At 32.6% G+C, this 22,102-nt stretch overlaps 1 protein-coding gene across 1 annotated transcript; it reads left to right on the forward strand.

Annotated features, from left to right (window-relative positions):
- Positions 1-217: 217 nt before the first annotated feature.
- On the forward strand, positions 218-21,839 carry LOC119688014 (voltage-dependent calcium channel subunit alpha-2/delta-3). Its single transcript, XM_038102619.1, has 14 exons — positions 218-695; positions 16,726-16,807; positions 16,916-17,282; positions 17,358-17,872; positions 18,029-18,388; positions 18,460-18,630; positions 18,691-18,768; positions 18,971-19,347; positions 19,405-19,553; positions 19,617-20,122; positions 20,202-20,444; positions 20,765-20,858; positions 20,943-21,364; positions 21,690-21,839. Exons 1-14 carry the CDS (start codon positions 574-576, stop codon positions 21,798-21,800), a joined length of 3,597 nt encoding a protein of 1,198 aa, XP_037958547.1. The 5' UTR covers positions 218-573; the 3' UTR covers positions 21,801-21,839.
- The last annotated feature ends 263 nt before the right edge of the window (positions 21,840-22,102 follow it).

The following is a 22,102-nucleotide window of genomic DNA, read 5'->3' on the forward strand; positions in this document are numbered from 1 at the left end:
TTCATAAAATATTATTTTAAAATGTTATATACGTTACATTGATGTAACGTTTAAAACCCAAACAATTAACAATAACAACAAACATATGTGAAAGGCTCCACCCAATGTTATACCAAAATAAGATAAAATTTTAACAAAATGTCAACATTATAATTACAAGCAGATATAAGTTATAAAAACGCAAAAACAAAAAAAAAAAAAAACAAAGGCACAATTATTATTTAATATAATAAAACCAACAACAACAGCCATAGTAATTATTTTCATTTTAATTATAAAAATTCGCAATAGCGAAAACCAAATGTGTTAATGCAGTCACTAAACCCCACCAGAGTAATAACAATAAAAACAATAATAACAACAACAACTAAAACAGCAACAAAAACAGCGACAAAAACAGCGCTACAAGAATAAAAATACAGCAACAAAACAACAGAAAACATAAGTCCGCTTGAAATAATTATAAAGGCAGCGTTAAAAACAACAGCAACAATAATAACAATAACAACATTGCACATTAAATAATCGTTAGGAAAAGGGTTTAACAAAAACTGAAAAGAAAATGCTAAAAAAATGTTATTTACATGCTATAAGTTGATGACACATTTCTCTGTCATTTTGACCGTATTCTTGCTGTTTCAACTGTTATGCCTGCCAACAACGTCTAGGGTAAAGGCCACTCCCGAGGATGAAGCGTAAGTGCTCAATCTGCCAATTGACTTATTTAACTTATTTAACTTTATTTAACGAATAATAAATAAATTATTTATATATGTATATTATATTATTAATTAATAATTATACGGATACATAATGCTCAGATGTATATTGCATTTGTTATCATCGCAAACGATAAGTCGATTCGACCAACAACAGGTTGTCGTCAAACCTAAGTGCATTTTTCACTGTTGCAGAAGGATTCATGTATGGAAATAAGAAAAGTATTTTAATGTATAGATACTGCTTGAGGCATTCTTGACTTCATTTGGAATAAATGTTTTGTCAATTTCGTTTATATGTATTAACAAAATACATACATTTCTGTGATGGTTTGAGCTTTTTTTTTTTCTGCAGTAGATGGAAAGCATCGAAAGCTACAGTGTGAGACTTAAATCTACTAAAACCACCTCTTAGGAATGGAGAAGATTTCCACAGCATTGAGTAAACTTCATTCTAGTAATCAGGGAAGAAAGATGTGAACATATAGGCTTAATACCTAACGAGCTAGGTTCATCTAAGCCAGAAAGCAGGGGCGTAAATTAGGGAAATAGGGTGACGGTGAAGGAGATGAGATTAAAGCACATAGGCGCGAGTGAGACTAGCGATAAACTTTGTGCTGGGATCACGAAAGCTGAGATTATAAACGGGCATAGTGTGGAGATTACGGTCGCACTTATCGAAATAGTGGAACAAGTCTTGAGGGGGTTTGTAGCGCAAGGCTTGAATGAAGTTATCAGAGAGGGTACTGGGGAGATTCCGTGATTGTTTGTTTTCTTTTTTTTCAGTTATAAGTACACATATGTATAATACTAAGGAATTTTAACGGATAATTAAAATTTTTATTTTAATTCTATAATATACAACCGATAATACTAAGAATTCAGTTTTTCTGAATTCAGGAGAATTTTACCCAAGCATACAAAGTATATGTCCTTAAAAGATGTAGTGGTCTAGATTCTAGATGCCAACTTTTAATACAAACGAGTACATATTTACTTACTTAGTTCGTCATTACAGCCGTGAATTGTCCTTGGCTGCGTCGAGTAGCCTCCGCCAGCCAGCTCGATCAATCGCTAACATATTATTGTTCCCTTGTTCCTTCGACTAAAGATACAGAGCTCCGCTGACGCGTTTTTCATCAGCAGGAATCAAATACACATCTATCTAGATTAAGCTCCTTTTAACACTTCTTTCACATTTCTTAGTCTTTATTGTTTAACACCTTATCATCCTTATTGGCATAAGATTTCTTTTCTTGTCCTTTTTAGATCTGCAAGTTGTAAATAGTCGCTAGAGATCAAATCATAATCATAATTTCTGATACTATACACTATTTTAGTGTAATAGCACTTTTTTCTAGAGCATTCACCGAGCACATTATGTTATGGCATGCCAGTCCTTTTTTTGGTATTACTTTCTGAAAATGCACCAATAATTTAATATAATATATGAATTTAAAGTTTTTATTTTGTCAATGTAAAGTATTATATCCCAATATACGGTCATCTTACATGACTGTAACCAGCGCCCGGAATCACCAACACTACATTATTTTTGATCTACTTTAGGTACACCTAGGAGTCAGTTCAAATCTTCTTTATGTACAAACAGTGGATCATATGGCTCTAAAATACCTTTCTACCTTTTTAACAAGTTAGCTATGTCCTTGAACTTTATTTTATGATCAATCAAATGAGAGATGTTCATACACAATCAACCACTAAAAAAATAATTTAATTTGTTAGAGCAAACTTTTCAGATATATGCTGAGTTTTATAAGATTTTTCTTTTAAAAAAACAATGTTTAATCAAAATACACAAAATTTTTTTCTTCCAATATGTTGGATATAGTTTTCGTTCAATGTTCTATAGTTAAAATATTCTATTATCTATTTTTATTATTGTTAGGGGATATGGCACTGCAACCGTCGATTCTATTGTGCCCCCTTCTGGGTTTAGAGTAGGTCTCTAAGCCATGTTACGGCAATAAAAAGTAGTACAGAACCTACTTTACATAGTTTTATTGCCTCTTCCGTAAGAATACACATTTCCAGAAGCCTATTACTTATATGCATTAGTGAAGGGCATTCTAACAGTAAATGCGTGCCCAACTCCTCATTCTCTTCACATAATCTACAGTTTGTATCCGTACGTATACCCAGTCTCATAAGGTGGTATTTTAGTTTACAGTGCCCTGTTAGGATTCCTGTGATGATTCTAAATTTTTCTTTTGATAGGTTCATACAATTCTGTAATCCCTTATTGTTATAGATACCAATAAGTGATTTGGATTGTGTTAATTACTGGTCCTATTATCTAACTTTAAATAATTATTTTTATTTATTATTATGTTGAGGCTAGTTGAGTCAGTGCATTTGAGCAGATTTACTCTCTATTAACTGCGAGATTTCTTCATAACCCTTCTCTACGCTTTGACTGAATTATTGTTTATCACTTCAACAGACTAAGTAATAATTGATCGCAGATCTTCATTCCTCCCCAAGGACCCTGTAACCAATCTGAGACTCGATAACGCCGTGTTGGTAAGTCTGCCAGTTTTCGTAAATAATTTAAGGACTTTATTCTTTATGTTAATGTTAAGACATTTTTATAAATATTACTTGATAGTTAGTCTCACTGTCGAAGACAGTCTCACATTAAGAATACACAATAAGCTCATAAGGGCATTCATATTGTTTTAACATATTGAACCAAAAATTATTTTCAATTAAATCACTTTATTTTAATAGAAGCTTGCATGGCTTAGCTGCATCACCACTACTAATCTCTTTTAAAGGGATTGAAGATACTTAAAATCATTAATACAATTTTGGAATTTATTTTTGTTTAGATTTAGGTCACAAATGAGTTTTTGAAGGACGAACAAATAATAAAAGATTTTTATTATACTACGAAAATGTCCTTTTTTTGAGACGGGCGCATTCTCGTATTAATAGAATAAAGGTTTTATAAATATAATATTTGTATATACTGCAATGTATATTCATATATATATATACGCATAAATAAACTCATCGAAGCAGAACACTATCGTAATCATTGAGTGGTTTACAGGTAGTATGCAAAATAGCGCTACACCCTCTATATGAGCACGCTAATGTGTTAATATTCGGTCACTCAATTTGCATATAATCGACATTAGTCCCATTTTCATCAACTCACAACCCGTCATCAAAGCGAATTTCTGCACTTACTTAAGCTTTTACTACGAAAATGGTAGTCTTAATCTATTAAAATAACTTTGCTGGTGCGAATATTTAGATTACATGTGTCAATGTATATATGTAATTTCATCATTAATATAATCAACACATGTATACACATATACTATATATATATAAATAATATATATTTAAATATACATATATATTTGTGAATATATAAAAATTCCGATTAAATGTGGTAGACTATTTTCTAATGTTTTTTCGCTCATGGTTCTTTTTTTATTTTTGTGCCTTTGGGTGATTTAGTTCAACATTTTGTGATATCTTTGATGTGTTCTATTTAAGTGTTTATACATATATATATATACATATGTATATTCAAGTATTTAGTTCATTTATAGTTGAATTGTATGATATATGGTCAAATTTGACAATAACAATAAATTTGGGGAAATCCTTTTTAATAGTTGTATTAAATGGCATTTGTTTAAGTTTATGTTTGCTCTATATAAAATCAACATAAAATAATAAACTTTATAATAATTTATTTTAAAACTTTAAAGCATTTTATGAAACACATAAAATGCGAAAAACTTGCTAAGGAGTAAAATGTTTTACATACTAATCACATTAAAGAATACCAAAGTAGATTACATGACATATTTCAAATACAAAAGATGAGTAATAATCACAATAACTTTATTTACTATAATTTATAGTAACTATAGTATAGAATAGTTAATAATTTGAAGACTTCATAAATATACCTAATAGTACCGTTAGTGAAAAAGAATTTGTGATATAAGAAAACTGAGGCCACTTTTATCATTAAATAACTTTAGTAATCTTGCGTTTTAATTTTTTTTCAACAAATCAAATTTTTAACTATCACTATACTACACACAGCTATAAAGGACCTACACAATGGTGCACTGAGCGATTTAATTCCATCATCCAGTGGTGTAAGGCAGGATTGTGCGCTTTCGCCACTTCTTTTCGTTACTACATTGGATAACGGCAGTAATGGAGACCCTAGACACAGACGATTTGGAATTAACTGGGGAATAAGAAATAGATTATCCGATTTGGAATATGGCAATAATGTGGCCTTGATCTCTAACATGCACGCTAATATGCAAATTACAGATCTCACAACTAAATATGCAACAGTGGATCTTAACACTAATATTGCTAAGACAAAATCCAGGCGTATCAACACGCCTTACACCTCCCAGCTCACAATAAACAATACGATCGTGGAAAATGTAGGAAAGTTTAATTACCTCGGCAGCATTATAACAACAGAAGGTAGTACTTCAGAAGACATACCCAATAGTCTTCGGAAAGCTAGATATGCCTTCGCTAATCTCAAAATCACACTCAGCATTATTATGGAATCTACAGGGTAGAAAGAATCGTGGAAGACCAAAAAGTACATGGCGAAGATCGATAAGCAAGGAAATGAACAAATCATTCAGCGTGTTCAGAGCATTAGCGCGTATAAGAAATATTTAAAAAGTTTATGTGAATAAACTAAGTTCTTAAATTATAATTGTAATTTATAGAATATGTCATAATAATAATATCACACCGTATGTAAGTGTTTCGTCATTCAGTCTACTTAAATTATGAAGTTTTCAACTAACAAATCCATTCACATTTCTAATTTGGAATTTTCCTTACAAAGCAAAACGATTCAAAAATTTTAGTTTATAGATAGTTTTTTGCTATACTATAAATATTATTTATTATAGCCAAAATAATAACACTTTTTATCACGGCTCTCAACCTGATATACGAGAGCTTTAATGAAGCGGGTATTTATTTGAAAACTAGGTAATCTGACCTACACTGATGATGTGACCCCATTTAGCAACATATATAATGAGATACAAGAGAGACTTATGACCGTAGCTAGCGACTCTACAAAAATCCGCCTTCAAAAGAACACCACAAAAACTAAATCTATGCGCCTAAACTCACATAACAGCAATCAGTTTAAAATATACGGGGAACCCATAGAAGACTTTGAAGCAGATACGTTGAGTATCTTGAAAGTACACTAACAACTGACGGTGAAACAGATACAGATATTAAAAAAGAATAGCGAAAGCTAGTATTAATAATCAAATACAACAATAAGACGATTAACAATAAATTCAAATATTTAATTCCTGAGTCCAGTCAGTGCTAATCTACGGCAGCAAAACAAGGCACTTAAAACCAGAGACGATTTGTGAACTACATACATTTGTAAATAGATATTTACGAAATATAGTCGGTATTTGGTGGCCACGTACGCTTATTTGTGGCAAATATCTAAACAAATCCCTATTGAGAAAGAAATAGTGCGCAGGAAATACAAGTGGATTGGATACACCCGGAACCTTTGGAACCCCAAAGGTGCTAGAAACAGAGGACGCCCCAAGATGACATTGCATAGAAGCGTTAATAAGAAAACGAATAAAACATTTAATTAGTTAAGACATATAGCTTGAAATCAAGATTTGTGGAAATGTAAATATGTAAATAGACTAAATTCTTAATTTACCCCTTATGGATGTAATATTAGAACATGTCAATGATAATAATAATAATTATAGCTAAAATTAGTATTTAAATTTAAGAACTGCAATCAATATACTCAAACTGTTTTATCCATTTACAAGCTTGATTCAAAAAATTGCATTGACTTCAAAATGAAAAGATTTAAAAGTTTGCTAAACACTAGAGAGACTAATTTGATTCATCTTATCATGGAGTAACGCTTACTACTTAAATTACTACTTTAGAAAGATAATCGCCAGGAAATTTTTACAATGTACTCGCACGAACTATTTTTGCACGAAAACTCAAATTAAGTAAATATGATACTAAGTGGCCAGTATTCATTAACAATTAAAATATTTTATAATGTCATAGCATACGACATAACATACATAGTCATATTGATGAATCTAATTTCTATATATATTCATTACACGCTTTATCAGTTAGATAAAAAATGCCGCATATATAATAAATTAATTGGAACAGTTTACAATAGGTTAGGTTAGGTTATACCGGCGATCCCAGGGGGATACACTTAAACTTATATGCCCATTGTGCTAACGTATTATTAAAAATCGAAGAGTTAAAATCATCTAGAACCTTTGACAAAGTTTATCAGTTTACAATAAGTAGCAATAAGTACATTTTTGCAATCACATATCGCTCCGGTCAACGAAACGTATGAGCAACATTTCAGTCAGAGGAACATATTATTAGTATGTTCATATCATATCATTAGATATGATTTTATAAATACTAGAAGTCAAACTTACTTATTTTTCTACGATAACAAATTCTGTAGAAAGATACATTTACTTAAAATTTATTTTTACAAATTTTTTTTAACTAAACCGCTTTAAATAAACAGTGAATTTAGTTGCGGCAGTTAGATCATAGATATTTTTTTATATTCAATTCTTTTATAGCTATATATATTAGCTTAACAACAAAAAAAAAAATAAAACCTGGAGATAAAATCTGATAAATTAAAAACAAACTAAAAAAAAAAGAAAATTTATTCAAATTATAGTGGGTAGAGAGAATTTTAATGTAAATATATAAAATGTTTACAAATAATATTGTTATAATCTTCTCAATAATCTAAAATAAATTTAAATAATTTTTTAAAGATATTATTAAAATAAATGTCAAATTATATTTATACCAAATAAAATAAGCAGTAAACATTCTTTTTCCTAAATGAGTACTGAAGTATCTTCCCCCAGAACCTTTTAGAAATTTCTAGCTAGTCATGTGCGAGTATTATTTTTCAAATCCCGAAAAAAGTAATACAAATACAGTGATTTATAATTCCTAAAAAATTATTTCAACTTATAGTGTGCATACAACTAACTGCATTAGACTTAGGAAGTACTGGGCAAAAGAAATTCCACCTTAGAAGTATAGAATAAAATTAAACTTCAGAGCTAATAATGATATGTAACTTCTAACTTGGCAAGTTGGCGTTATGATTTCTTGATTCTAAAATAACTTAGAACATTTATTTAGTTCTAAATATCAATCACTACCGAATATATGAAATTGATATAATTATAAAATTCGTTTCATATATCCTGTATTTATTATTGTTAGGTCCAGTGAGTCCAGTGTCTAGTGAGACACCCTGTGACAAGTCGGTTGCTAATTCTATTCAGCATAAGTAGTTCCCTAGTTCTAGCTTTTGAACGGTACGGCATGAATTCTTTAGCTTGTCTGCAGGTAATTGTATTATCCCAATCAGTCTGAGCTGCTCTTTAAAGCCATTCCTTAATTTTAAGTTTGAAAAAGCTTTATGAAGGAACTCAAAATGGTTGTGGCCCAATATAATATGAGGCCGTCTCTTTTCTGGCTAGTTCATCTAATTTTTCGTTTCCCTCAAATCCACTGTGCGCTGGGATCCATATTAAGTGAACCCTGTTCCTTTCAGCAAGGTGTTTGAGAAATAGAAAACATTTCCACACTAGTTTTGATTTACTAAACTCATAATATTTTGAGTGACAATTTCACTCTACACATACTGAATGACACAGTGTTGATTAATCAGTACCAAGATAAAGTTAACCCTTTATTATCAAAAATCCAAGCACCACAGGCAGCCTCCGTTGGTTTAGCCAAATAATTCATTTCACTTTATGTTTCTAAAACAATATACAAAGAAATTTTACAATATATGAGTAATATTTTTGCAAAACACATTCTGGTTATTTAATTTCCTTGATCTAACGTATGAGTAATTTCATTTTAATGTAATGAAATTTTATTATGTGATTGCGCCATTTTAGGAAAAAATAATTGATTTTGAACCATTTCTATTACAGTTGAATTAGCCAATAAAAAGCTTTGTGAAAATCTGCAAATAAACACAATCGCCCTCAATCAGTTTGTTTATATGCGAATTATTTCCGAAATATTTCACTAAAATATTTTTATAGCTCAGCAACCGTCCGCCCGTGAGTATTTTTATTGTTTTCATGTGTGCATTTCATGGGCTTTTAATGAAAAAGAAATAATAATAATTAAATTCAAGTGAAATGTAAGAACAGAAACATTAACACAACACTGCAGAAAATATCAAGACAATAGAAATGAAAAGAAACCCCTGAAGCATGCTAGAAACTGTCAAGAACATAACAAAGAGCAACGCTGTCAAAAAAAAATGGTCGAGTAGCACAAGTGGCCTGAGTAGACTGACTAGTGGTGTAGATTCACGTTTAAAAGAATAATTCTATTTTTCACATATATATAAAAATGTTAATATCACATTAACATTAACAATATTGTAATTGCAGAACCACATACAGGTTTACATATATTTTTAATATTTCATTTTGTAAAAATACGTATTTATTATTCACAATTAAAAAGCTATACCAAAAATGTGCTTTGCACAAATAAAAGCACAACGTAAACGTAAATAAACGTTTGGAGAATGGAACAGCAGGCCCACTTCTTTCTTTCTCTCCTGCCTTTTGTGCTTTGGTGTATTTTTCTACTTGTTGCATTGACAAATGTGGCATTGCCAACTTTAGTGCTTCGCACCTTCTCTTCGCACTGTTCTAGGCTTTGTTTATAAACAAAAAGCAGCTGTTCGTGTGCGTTGCGTAGCCTGGGGTGGGCTCGTCTGCGTTATACGTCATTTTTAGAGTAGGCGTTTCATACACACATCTTACCTACGAATGTGTGTATGTATGTGTTTATGTCAATTCCTTGATTCGGTGTTCAGTTGTTTGTTTGTGCGTTTGTGCGTTAATACGCTTGGATATGTGTGATTGAGTGTTAGTCATTTCTTTTTGTGGTAAGTCATTTACGTCTAAGTTTGAGGATTTTCTTCTAGTTGATAATGTATCTTATGCACACTATTCGACATCAGACGTGTTAATTTAATTAAATGACATTTTTACCGCCTTTGGTATTTTAGGTTTATTGAGACTTAAAATTGTCAGGCTGTTGACGTCTTATTTGCGGACATGTCACATAAACTTTTTAAAATTTTTAATAGAATAAACATTTTTTTTTTATAAAATAAATTTTTATAAAATTTTAATACTGATAAGACTTTTATAAAAAAAATATTGAGCTTCTCTTAATCAATTAAAATATATTATTTTTCAATACTTTAAAAACTGTTAATCTTTTTTTTGACTGGAACCATTATTCATTTCTTATGTAAACCCAGAGTTTTAGCTATAAAAATCTAATGCTGATGCTTTTCACTTTCCCCTTTTGAAACCAGTTTTGCGTAAGTAAATGTAAATTTTAGAAATTGAAATACTTTGACTAAGTAATTATAGGAGATCTTGCAGTAGATATATCAAAATTTCTCAGCCAAAAGCCAAAAAATTTGTTCAAATCACGAATAATCAATGCAGCTTGTCATTAGTTTTTAAAGGAATAAATATTCCACATATATCATAACAATTACTGGTAATAAAAATTTAAGTCATGATATGCTTCGATATTTAAAACTCCGACGATTATAAAACAGTTCCCAAGAATGATCCTATATTTCACACCTAATAGAAAGATGTAAGTATTCTCTTCCATCATAGAACCGTTATCATTTTTAGAGATTTTTTTCGAACACTCCTGATTTTAAACAACTGCATTGCATGTAATTAAATTTTTATCACAACTACAAAAAAACATTATTTTATGAAACTCTTGGAATATGATTCGATTGTTCGTATTTCAACGGTGATTCTTTCACGAAAACTCGATCCTTATATCACTTTATGAGGTCATCATGACCAGCTATACGAAAAAGGGTTTTAATGCCATAACGGTTAGTTTTGAACACCTTAGTGATGTGGTGACTACTACTATGATTTGTGTCTTATGCATAATTTATTCTACCTATAATGATATAGGATGATCGGAGCGAATAGCATATTTAGCATTTAACTTTAAAAATAAAAACCACTAAAATATTTTCTATCAGTAGATCACAATAGTAATATTTTCAGTAAAAACAATACAACACAGTTCACATGCCTGTGATATATGTACGTCTTGATGATAGCAAAGTTATAATCATCTCACATTAAGTTTTCCTTCGCAATTATTTTCATACGATGCATGAAAAAAAATATTTGTGATAAATCCCATCGTTTAAATGACAATATGAATTATTCTATATATAGATTTATGATATATATATACATATATACTTTATTTTAATTATTATTTTATTATATTATATATATAATTTATTATATAATATATATAATATAATATATATAATTTATATATATATATAAATTATTTACAAATAATTAAATACAAGAACATTTCCAAGACCACTGATTATGGGTATTTGGCAATACTCGAAACAACTGTATAGTTAGTTAGTTGTGGTGGAGGGAGGACGAATCCTCCTCAAATAGCTAAGGATGAAAGCCGTTTTGAGTCCACAAAAACCCCGTAAAAGTGGGTAGTAGATAGAGAGTCAAACTAGAACCAACCAGAGGCATTAACAAAGGCAAGAATCTGGCCAATGCTGATGCTGGAGATATCGCTAAGTGAGTTGAAGAAAGGGGCCCCTAGAAACTTAAACCTAGTTCTGGCCAGACCTGGACAAAAACACATCAGGTGTTCTGGTGTCATTTCTTCAAGTGTTGGTAGACACGCACTACATGAGGTACCACAGGAAAGGCCAAGTCTGGCTCCATGCCGTCCTATGGACCAGTGACCCGTAAAGATAGATACTAGCTTAGAAACCTCAGATTTATTTCTACAGATTAAGTCAGAGGTTCTATATTTGGAATAAATGGGCCAAGTAGCCCTTGACCTGGCTGCTGACAGAGTAAGGGTCCACTCACTATTTGCCTTTCGCAAAAAATGGTCACAAATTAGCCTACGCCCGTAGCTGACAGGGGCAGGGATCGAAATAGGGGTACCCGTGGAAGAGGCGCCTAGCCTAGCAAGCTCGTCGGCGCGCCCATTTCCCACAATATTAGAATGCCCGGGAACCCACACTAGAGTAACCTTGGACCTCTCACTTAGTTCAGAAATAATTTCCTTACATTCTTCTACTAATCTTGATGACAGACAGACTGCTGATAAAGCTTTAATAGCTGCCTGACTGTCAGTTAGAATACAGACCTCTTTTCCGTGAAGGCGCATATTTAAGGCAAGAACACATGCCCTAAGGATGGCAAAAACTTCAGCCTGAAATATTGAGGTGGAATCTGAGAGGTGGTATGATTTACTAATCATTAGGTCCGTAGAAAAGATTCCGGCTCCAACGCCCTCATCCATTTTAGACCCGTCGGTGTAGATCGCTATCTTTCCTAGAGTTGTAGGCAAACCCGCCTCCCAATCTCCTCTTGAAGGAATTATGGTGGCGAAGTTATTATCGAATAGTAACCGAGGACATAGGTAGTCTGAAACCCTGACATCATCTATCGGATAGAGTGATGCGATATTACCATGTCCTAAAGCACTCGAGCGCCAACAGTTTAGATCATTAAGCCTCTGCGCGCTGAGAGTAGCAGCTTGCTTGATGTAAATATCAATAGGTAGCAAGTTAAGTATTACATTGAGCGCACTGGTGGGGCAAGATCTTAGAGCCCCAGTGGCTCCCACACAGGCAGATCTTTGCATTCTGGTTAGTCTTTGAACAATGCACTGTTTGTTCAATGAAGGCCACCACACCAGACATCCATATGTTAATATTGGCCGAACGACGGCTGTGTAAAGCCAGAGAATCACTTTGGGCTGCAATCCCCAGCTTTTGCCGTACATCCTTTTGCACGCATAGAAAGCCACACAAGCTTTACGAATTCTTTCGTCGATGTTGGCTTTCCAGTTAAGTTTTGTGTCAAGAATTACTCCTAGATACTTAACTTTGTGCGAAAGAGTTAATCTTTGGCCATTTAATCTTGGCAGCGGAAAGTTAGGAATTTTATATTTTTTGGTAAACAGTAACAGTTCTGTCTTAGAAGGATTAACACCTACGTCACACTTTGAGGCCCATTTACTAAGGTTCAGAAAAGCGCCCTCCATGATACTACTCAGCACCGAAGGGAACATGCCTGTTACCAGAAGGACAACATCATCCGCATACGCTACTGCTTTGACTCCACCCTGGTTAAGCCTTAAAAGCAGTGAGTTCATTGTTAAAATCCATAGTAAGGGAGATAACACTCCCCCTTGTGGTGTACCCCTACTGACGCACTTCCTAATGCTAAGATTGCCCATCTCCGCATTGATGATTCTAAACCCAAGCATAGAAGCGATCCATCGGGAGATACAGGCCGGGATGTTCATTTCGCTGAGAGCATCCTGAATGGCTACCACACTGACGTTATTAAAAGCTCCTTCTATATCCAGGAAGGCGGCTAAGGTAAATTGTTTACATCCAAGAGATTTCTCCACCACAGTGACGACCTCATGTAGTGCCGTTTCTGTGGACTTACCTTTGAGATATGCATGTTGAGCCCTTGATATTTTAGCGAAACTGTGTAAAGATCTGATGTGAGCATCGATCAGTCTTTCCATAGTTTTAAGTAAGAATGAAGTAAGGCTGATGGGTCTGTAATCTTTAGCCGTACTATGGCCTGTTCTACCTGCTTTTGGAATAAAAACTACTCTAACTTGTCTCCAGCCGCTGTATGGTCAGTCAAAAATTCAATTAATTAAAATAATATGAAAATGAATTTATGTTGTTGTAGTTTACTACTTCTCGAAAACTTCTTTGTAAAATTTCTTCTATATATTTCATTTTTAAAAATATAATCTTCTTGATTTCCAGATGTAAGATGCATTGTTATATCTTTCAATAAGATAGAAAGATAGAATTTTGATTTGATATGTGGACAGTATGGAGAGCAGATAGTCAAGTAGTTATCTACAATTATTGCAGAATCTAATATCGATTTCTAATATATGCTTTTTTAAATAAATAAAATATTAGCAGTTACTTTAAGTGTTATCTCTTTCGCTTGGTTTGCACTAACATAGTCTGGTATTCTGACTTATACATTGAGTGACTAAGACAAACCTGACCTAAATTCATAAAAGACAAATGGGGAACTGGAGTAAATATTTAAAAAACACATGTGTAATATAACTGATGTACTTTTCATATTTTAGCGATTTTCTGCTAACATTGAATGTAACGGTCGAGGTAAAAGAAATTAAAGATTGTAAATTATTTATGTATTAAAATTCGCTCTAAATGTATGACACCAGTTCTGCAGATGTTCAAATATATTTACACATAACACACTTGGCCTATTAACACAAAAGTTATTAAATAGCATTTTAATGCATATATTAATAGTAGAATGAGCATTTTTTATAATAGGGTTAGAATAGAATAGAACAGAAAAAACAGGGTACCGTCTCCTAACGGAGCACTGTGACCATATTTCATTTTTTGTGCTGCTGCAAGCCCTAATCGAACAGAAGACATTCCGCTTATCGAACGAAAAGCAAAATGTCAACTGTTGAGAACCTCCTAATATCAGAAGTGGAAAGTAATTCTCGATCCACTGACATTCTTTTGACCCAGATCAAGGCTAAACAATCACAGAATATGTGACTGGAAGTCACGTCTACTTCTACGCAGTGCCGACAATTTATCTCTTTTTATTAAAATTTATCCCATTTTGATCAGGAAATAACGCAATTCGTGGTGACCCGTTAAATATCTCATCAGCAACTCCAACTTTGTTCTGCTGAGGAAGTATACCTTACCATAACTGTAGGAAGGAATCAGTCGTGCCAGTAGCGACTTGTTTCGGTTAAAAACTATTTTTCAATTAGAGACCTATTTAATCCACAATATGGCTCCGTTCCATAGAGTTGAATGGTAGATTCTGTCCTCGCAAGAGTGTCCGCAGCAGTGGCGTAACTATATTTTTTAGGCGAAAAAGTGTAAAAAGAGTATATTAGGCATGTCAAGATTTTCGCAACGAATTAAAGGAAAAGTCGAAAATACCATAAAGTATATATCAGTATATGTATATATATACTTGTTCAGTTCAAACTACTCTCTCAGCTTTTGAACTCTTCAAATGAAACTTCACACACATAATTTTTGGGAGCGAAACCTGTTCACCATTTGATTTGATTGAAATCAGCCTACTAATTTTTATAGATGTATGTATTTATATTTTTCCTGACAAATTTTTCCAATCCCGAAATACAGAACACTGAAACATTGATTTGCTTGATTAGACGGCTTACAATATACTGAATCCAATAACTTTAAAGAGTATGTTATAACCAAAGTCGTGGCACTGTTCCATATTTTGTTTTTAAATTATAGTATGAAGCATTGAAGCTTCTATTTTCTTGAATAGGATCCTTGGGAAATAGCTCTTGTAATCTCTGGTGGTCGGAAGAATTATTAATTAATAAGCGTTTAATATCATCAGTAATTTCGACATTAATATAGTGCCCAATATCAGTTGATCTGCTTATTGTTTCATCAATGATTTTGAAGTCTGTTTCAGTATTTGAACAATGTGTCAATTTATTCTGTGTATTACAATTAGCAAAGACATCATTTACATCGTTTACTGCTTCACTTTTGTTTTCATTTATTTTAAGAAAATTGTATTGACCAAAAAATGCGTCAAGAGATACAAAATATCCAAAGAAAAATATAGCATAGAATATCTGGCAATGGGGGCGGGACATATGCAGAGTGATGTATTAAAAAAAATCAAAATAACGGTTTTTCACAAACACCTAAAAAGTAGACACACACGAAAAAAAAATCATTTTGAATTTTCGAATTCTACGAAAAATTTTATTATAGAAAATATAGGTCTCGTCTTTGGAAATTTTTGGCTATAAACTAGTATAACTACATCAATTTTAAAAATATTAATAATTTTGAAAAGACCTTTCAAGGTGCCATGTTACATTAGGATGAATGACATACTCAGGGACCTCAAGATTGATCCGATCAAAATATACATAAAGGACAGAGCCCTGCAACTATTTACGAAAACCGAGGGGCGTTGTCGAAACTCAGAATGGTTACAGGGTCCTCGGGGAGGTATGCAGATCTGAGGTAAATTATTGCTTAGTCTGATGAAGTGATAAACAATAATCCAGTCAAGGCGCAAAGAGTGGTTTTGAAAAAACCTCGCAGTTAATAGAGAGTAAAAGTGCTCAGGTGCACTGACTCAACTAGCCTCAATATAATAATATTTTCAAATTATCAATCTGAAAGATAGATACTTAAAACCTTTCGATGAAAAGAATGTTTATATATGTGTAGTTGTTTACATTTTAGCTAATATACTTTTCTCTTAGTATCTCAACATACCTCCCCGAGGACCCTGTAACCATTCTGAGATTTGATAACGCGGTGTTAGCAAGTCTGTCAGATTTCGCAAATAATTTCAGGGCTCTATCCTTCATGTATTTTTTGATGGGATCAATCTTGAGGTCCCTAAGGATGTCATTCGTCCTAATGTACCAAGGAACTTTGAAAAGTATTCTCAGAGCCTGGCTTTGTGCAATTTCTAACTGATGAATAGGAGTGTTTGAAGCTTTGCTAAACGCTACACAACCATATAGAAATGACGGACAAATTATTTAGTTATATATCAGTTTCCTGTTCTTAGCATTGAGGTTTTCTTTACTAAATAGCATTCTTTCAGATAAAAGAATGTTAATACTGTGGCTACTGTGGATACTGTGTATCACAGCTTGACACAAATGTTATAGTTTAAGAACATATTCACTCGCTTAAATCAGTTTTAAGTACAGAACTAATAGGAATTTAAATTTTTTTCTTAAATTTTTCTAGTGTTGGTAAGTGGGCAATACAGTTTGGCGATGAGTTATGGGAATTAGCGCAACGTATGACAAAATCGCAAGAAATCAAGGCAGTGAGTACCTATAGATTATTAAATGCATCTAATTGAAACTTAAATATATTATCTTACCATAATTGCATATTCTTTGTGTGTTTTTCTCATATACCTTATTCACTGCAGAAATATAAAGAGTACAATGCACGCGTTGAACTAAAGAATGGCACTGAACTTATAAAATCTATAACAGCTAATGTTGGTGAAATGTTGTCTCGTAAAATGGATGCAGTCAAGTGCATACAACAAAAAGCTGAAGCTGCTTATGAAGAATTTAAAGCTAATGACACATTTCCAAATGAATATTTTCAATATTATTCTAGCAAATTTTCGATGTTTGATGGTAAATCAGCAGAGCAGTTATTAGAGCAGCAGCAGAAACGTGCTTGGATGTACCTAAATTTTACATTAAACCCTGACACACATTTTTATAATATTTCAGTGGATACAGAGCACAGTTCCGTCCATGTACCCTCCAATGTTTATGATCGCAGTGAGTTATTTTTTTTGCTTTTCATATGTTCACAGAAATTTCATGGTAAAATCTTTTGCAACGATTTTGTATTAGATCCGGAAGTACTTAAAACAATAATGTGGTCCGAAACACTCGATGAGGTATTTAAACAAAATTATCAATCTGATCCTGCATTGTCATGGCAATACTTTGGTTCTGACACTGGCATATTACGACATTTTCCAGCTAGTCAGTGGCAGGAGCGTGATGAAGACGATGATGCTGATACATATGATTGTCGAAAACGTTCCTGGTATATTGAGACTGCGACTTGTTCCAAAGATATTGTTATATTACTAGATAACTCCGGTTCAATGACCGGTTTTCGTAATCATGTTGCCAAATTTACAATACGTAGTATCTTGGATACTTTCTCCAATAATGACTTTTTTACAATATTTAATTACTCCGCTACAGTAGATGATATCATACCTTGCTTTAAAGATGCCTTAGTCCAAGCAACACCAGAAAATATCAACGTTTTCAATGAAGCTTTAGAAGATTTATCTCCAGAGGGTTTTGCTAATCTTACAGTAGCATACGAAAAAGCATTCAAGTTACTTAAAAAAGTGAGTTAATAAGTTTTTAAATATTGGCTAAATTAAAATCGAATAATATTTAACAAGTCCAAAGCATTTGCATTTAGTCCGTATATTTTCAAAATTCATCAGGAACATAACATACATAAGGATGTACTGAATTTTTTTTTGCTCACACTATTTCAGTATTATATACAACGTCGCTGCAATGAGACATCCACTTGCAATCAAGCAATAATGCTCGTGACCGATGGTGTTGCGGGTAATACGACTGAAATTTTTGAAAAATATAACTGGGGGACCGGTGAAAACGGGACGTCGAATATGCGTGTACGAATTTTTACCTACTTGCTGGGGAAAGAAGTAACGAAAGTAAGAGAAATACAATGGATGGCTTGCCTAAATCGTGGTTATTATTCACACGTACAAACTTTGGACGAGGTGCACGAAGAGGTATTAAAGTATGTGGATGTAATAGCAACACCATTAGTGCTGCAAGATGAAGAACATCCGCCCACGTGGACACATGCTTTTACAGATAAAACTGTAAATACATTTTTTTTTTCATTTTCGTGAAAAAATAATAGTAAATTTTTTTTTTTTGTATATATCTTTAGTATAAAGCCGAAGCAAATAGCACAGAAACGAGACTCATGATAGCTGTGGGTGTGCCAGCTTTTAACCGTACCTATCGAAGTATAAACGGAACAAAACGTGCTAGGTTGTTGGGCGTAGCAGGTACAGATGTGCCAGTAGAGGATATAAATAAGCTAACTTTACCTTATAAGGTCAGCAAAATTTCATTTTCCTGTATTAAATGTTAACAAGAAATATGTGATTTTCCACAGCTCGGTGTGAATGGGTACTCCTTTGTAGTCTCAAACAATGGTTACATGCTTTTGCATCCCGATTTACGACCTATAGGTGTAAGTAGTGAAATAGTACTGCATAGTTCAGTTCAAATCACATTACAGTAAATTGTCATCGTCATATTATTTGAACTCTAATACCAAATTATGTATCATTTTTAACCTCTTCTGCGTGCGAGCTCCTATTGTCATGCAATTTGAATTAGTTTGTAATTAATAGACTGTTATCAATAGTATTTTGAATTTCTGTTTTTTACAGCCTAGCGGTCGTATGAATCCAAACTACAATAGCATAGATTTTACTGAGGTTGAACATTTGTATGAGGATAATGTGCCGCGTGAACCAGGTGATTCCATTTTAGAGTTACGTAGTGCTATGGTACGCTACCAGACTGGTGAATTTAAGGATATAAGTGTTAAGTTTCATTACGATAAAATGCGTCGAGTTTCGGAAGAAAAACAGGATTATTTCTTTGCCCCACTACCAAATACTCCGTTTTCGCTTGGCATCGTACTACCAAGTGAATACGGCAAGACTTGGATTAAAGTTGGCGAGGAAGTGCTTAAGAATATACATATGAAAGTAAATATATCAGAATTTTTTGTGGGTGAAAACTGGAAAATACATCCAGAGTGGTTAGTTTACAATTTTAACATAATGTTTTGTATAATGTAAAAATTATTCCTTATCAGGGTTTATTGTAAATATCATTATCTTGAGGGTCATGAATTCAAAACACCTGAAGGGGAACTACGTCATTTTCTTGCAAAAATGATACAAAAAGACTGGAAGTGGTCCGAACAATATGATGATGAATTCATAATTGATTCTGAAGAAGAATGTAAGATTTAAACATATAAACATATTACTTATGTATGTGTATTCTTTACAAATTTATTGGTAGTAAATTGTGGACGTAAAACCTTGGAGGATGATGCTTACTACTGTAACAAGGAATTAGTGCATTTACTAATATTTGATGCAAAAGTCACTAATTCCAGTTATGGTGATTGGAAATTTACCAACGATGAAGAACGGAAACTGATTGAAAGTTTTGGTGCCACTCTTCGTTTTGTTGCCACCATGAGTGGATTAACACGTTGGCAATTTATTTATGGTGAAGTCGAGGTTGATACTGACCGTGAGTTTGGTGACTATCACACAACAGCCATAGATGAAACTTGGTATAAAAGCGCCATTTTACAACATCATCAGGAGCCAACAGAAAGTTTTGTGTATTCAGTAAAACATTCTAAGGATCCGATGGAGGATAATGAACTCAAAATTACTGCATCGCATGCAATATTCCCAAGAGATGGTGGGAAGGAAGCGCCGGCGTGTGTAGTAGGTTTTCAATTTTCACATGCCTTGATGTTGGAACGTTTTTTTAATATAACATCAGCTGATAATGTAAGTCTGAGTCAAGTATATTAATATAGCTTTAATCATAACTTACTCCTAATGCATCGAATTTTTCTTAATCCGATAGTGTAATGGTTGCATCAAGACTTGTGACAGTGATGAAAATGAATGCTATGTGATTGACAACAATGCCTATATTATATTAGCGCACAACATTAATCACACTGGTAAATTCTTTGGAGAATTTCAAGGTGATGTTATGCAAGCAATGGTGGAGAAAAATATATTTCAAAGCATAGATGTCTATGATTATCAAGCATTGTGCGCGGAAGGTTCAGACTCATCAAGTGAAGCACATTCTTTGTTACATGTAGGTATTTTTATGCACTTTGTGAGGACATTAAATATGTAAATCTATATCCCTATATCTGCCTCTTTGTGTTAGTCCCTATATAATTTATCGTTATTTTCTCTTTTTGGTTTTATCTATTTTTTATTTCTTCACTTTTTTCTGTATTTTCATTATTAATTTTTATCGCCTTTCACTACTTCGCTTTATCTCTCTCTCTTTTCCTATCTTAATCTCCCTAACTTCTATACGTTATATTTTTTCTCCTTACTCAACTTTAAATCTATGCATATAGTGACTCTAATACATTTAATGCATTCTCTTTCACTTATTTTTTATAGCCCATACGACTTTTTAGCTTGGCTTGGAAGTGGTTAGTCACACAGCTTTTTTGGCATTATACACGTATACAATGGTGGGTCGATGGTGCGCCTTGTAAGTAATTTCAACCACTTTTCCACGTTTCCACATTTCATTAGTTTATTATTTACTTTATTTATTATTTTACATTATTTTCAGTTCTCGAATATTTTGATGAAATTGATGATGATTATGAACCTGTACCCGAAACTTTTGCTGGTCAACAACCTAAAACAAAGGAAATTACCGAAGATGGTGAACTCATTTTTCAGGAACCGGAACCTGAACCAGTTTACTCACCTTGCGATATGAAATCTACACTTTATGCTTTACAACCTAACTCTCTTGAGGGCATTAATGATTACATCAAAATGCCCAATTCACGTCCATTCTATTTAAAAAAAATACCTAATACGAATTTACTGCTAGTGGTAGTCAATGTGCTAATGCCTTCAAAAGGAGTACGACTTACTACGGAACCACAGATAATAGAGTATGATGCCGAATTCCCATGCTATAAATTAAATATGAGTTTTTACGAACGCAGACGAATCGAGGAATGTTATACGGAACATCCTATGGTATGGTTACTAATATTAATTAAAACTTAGCTTTAAAAATTAATTAAACTATTTATGATAAAATGTTATTCATTTTTAAATCCATACCAACATGTTGGTTAACATTTTTCCTAATTAGACGTATTCATCAATTTGCAAGGAACTATAAATGTTCAGAAGACGGTTCCTACTTCACTTTTTTGCGTTAGTTTACTTTTGTGAGAATACTACTTATGCTAGTACATTATTTGGGTCTGCTAAGCGACTATAACTTTCACTTCTAAATTACTTATTCATAATAACATTGTTATAATTAATTTATTAATTTACTTATTAATTTTTTCAGGAGGAATTATTCACCTATTGCGGTGATGCTTCGTTTATACAGTTTAATGCCGTCTCTATAGGATTAGCTGTAATTTTGCTGTTATTACCACGTTATTTACGAGATAATTAAGATTTTATAAGAAACTAAGAAAAAAACGTATTTTTAAAAAACGACCTTTATATGTATAACAATTTTTTATGTATTTTTCTGTTTATGTACTTTTTACACTGCAACTATATAAAGAAATTATAAATTTTATTAAAAAATTTATATATAGTATACAAATTGAACTATATAAAACATGTAGAAATTTATGTGTAATAATATACAATATAATATAAGCTGCCCCAAACCAAAAAAAAAATAAACAGATCTACCAAAATTTCAAAATTCAATCCATTAGAAATTCTTATTATTATCTATATGTTGAC

This window comes from Teleopsis dalmanni, chromosome X, assembly GCF_002237135.1.
Source record: "Teleopsis dalmanni isolate 2A chromosome X, ASM223713v2, whole genome shotgun sequence".
NCBI classification, from domain to species: domain Eukaryota; kingdom Metazoa; phylum Arthropoda; class Insecta; order Diptera; family Diopsidae; genus Teleopsis; species Teleopsis dalmanni.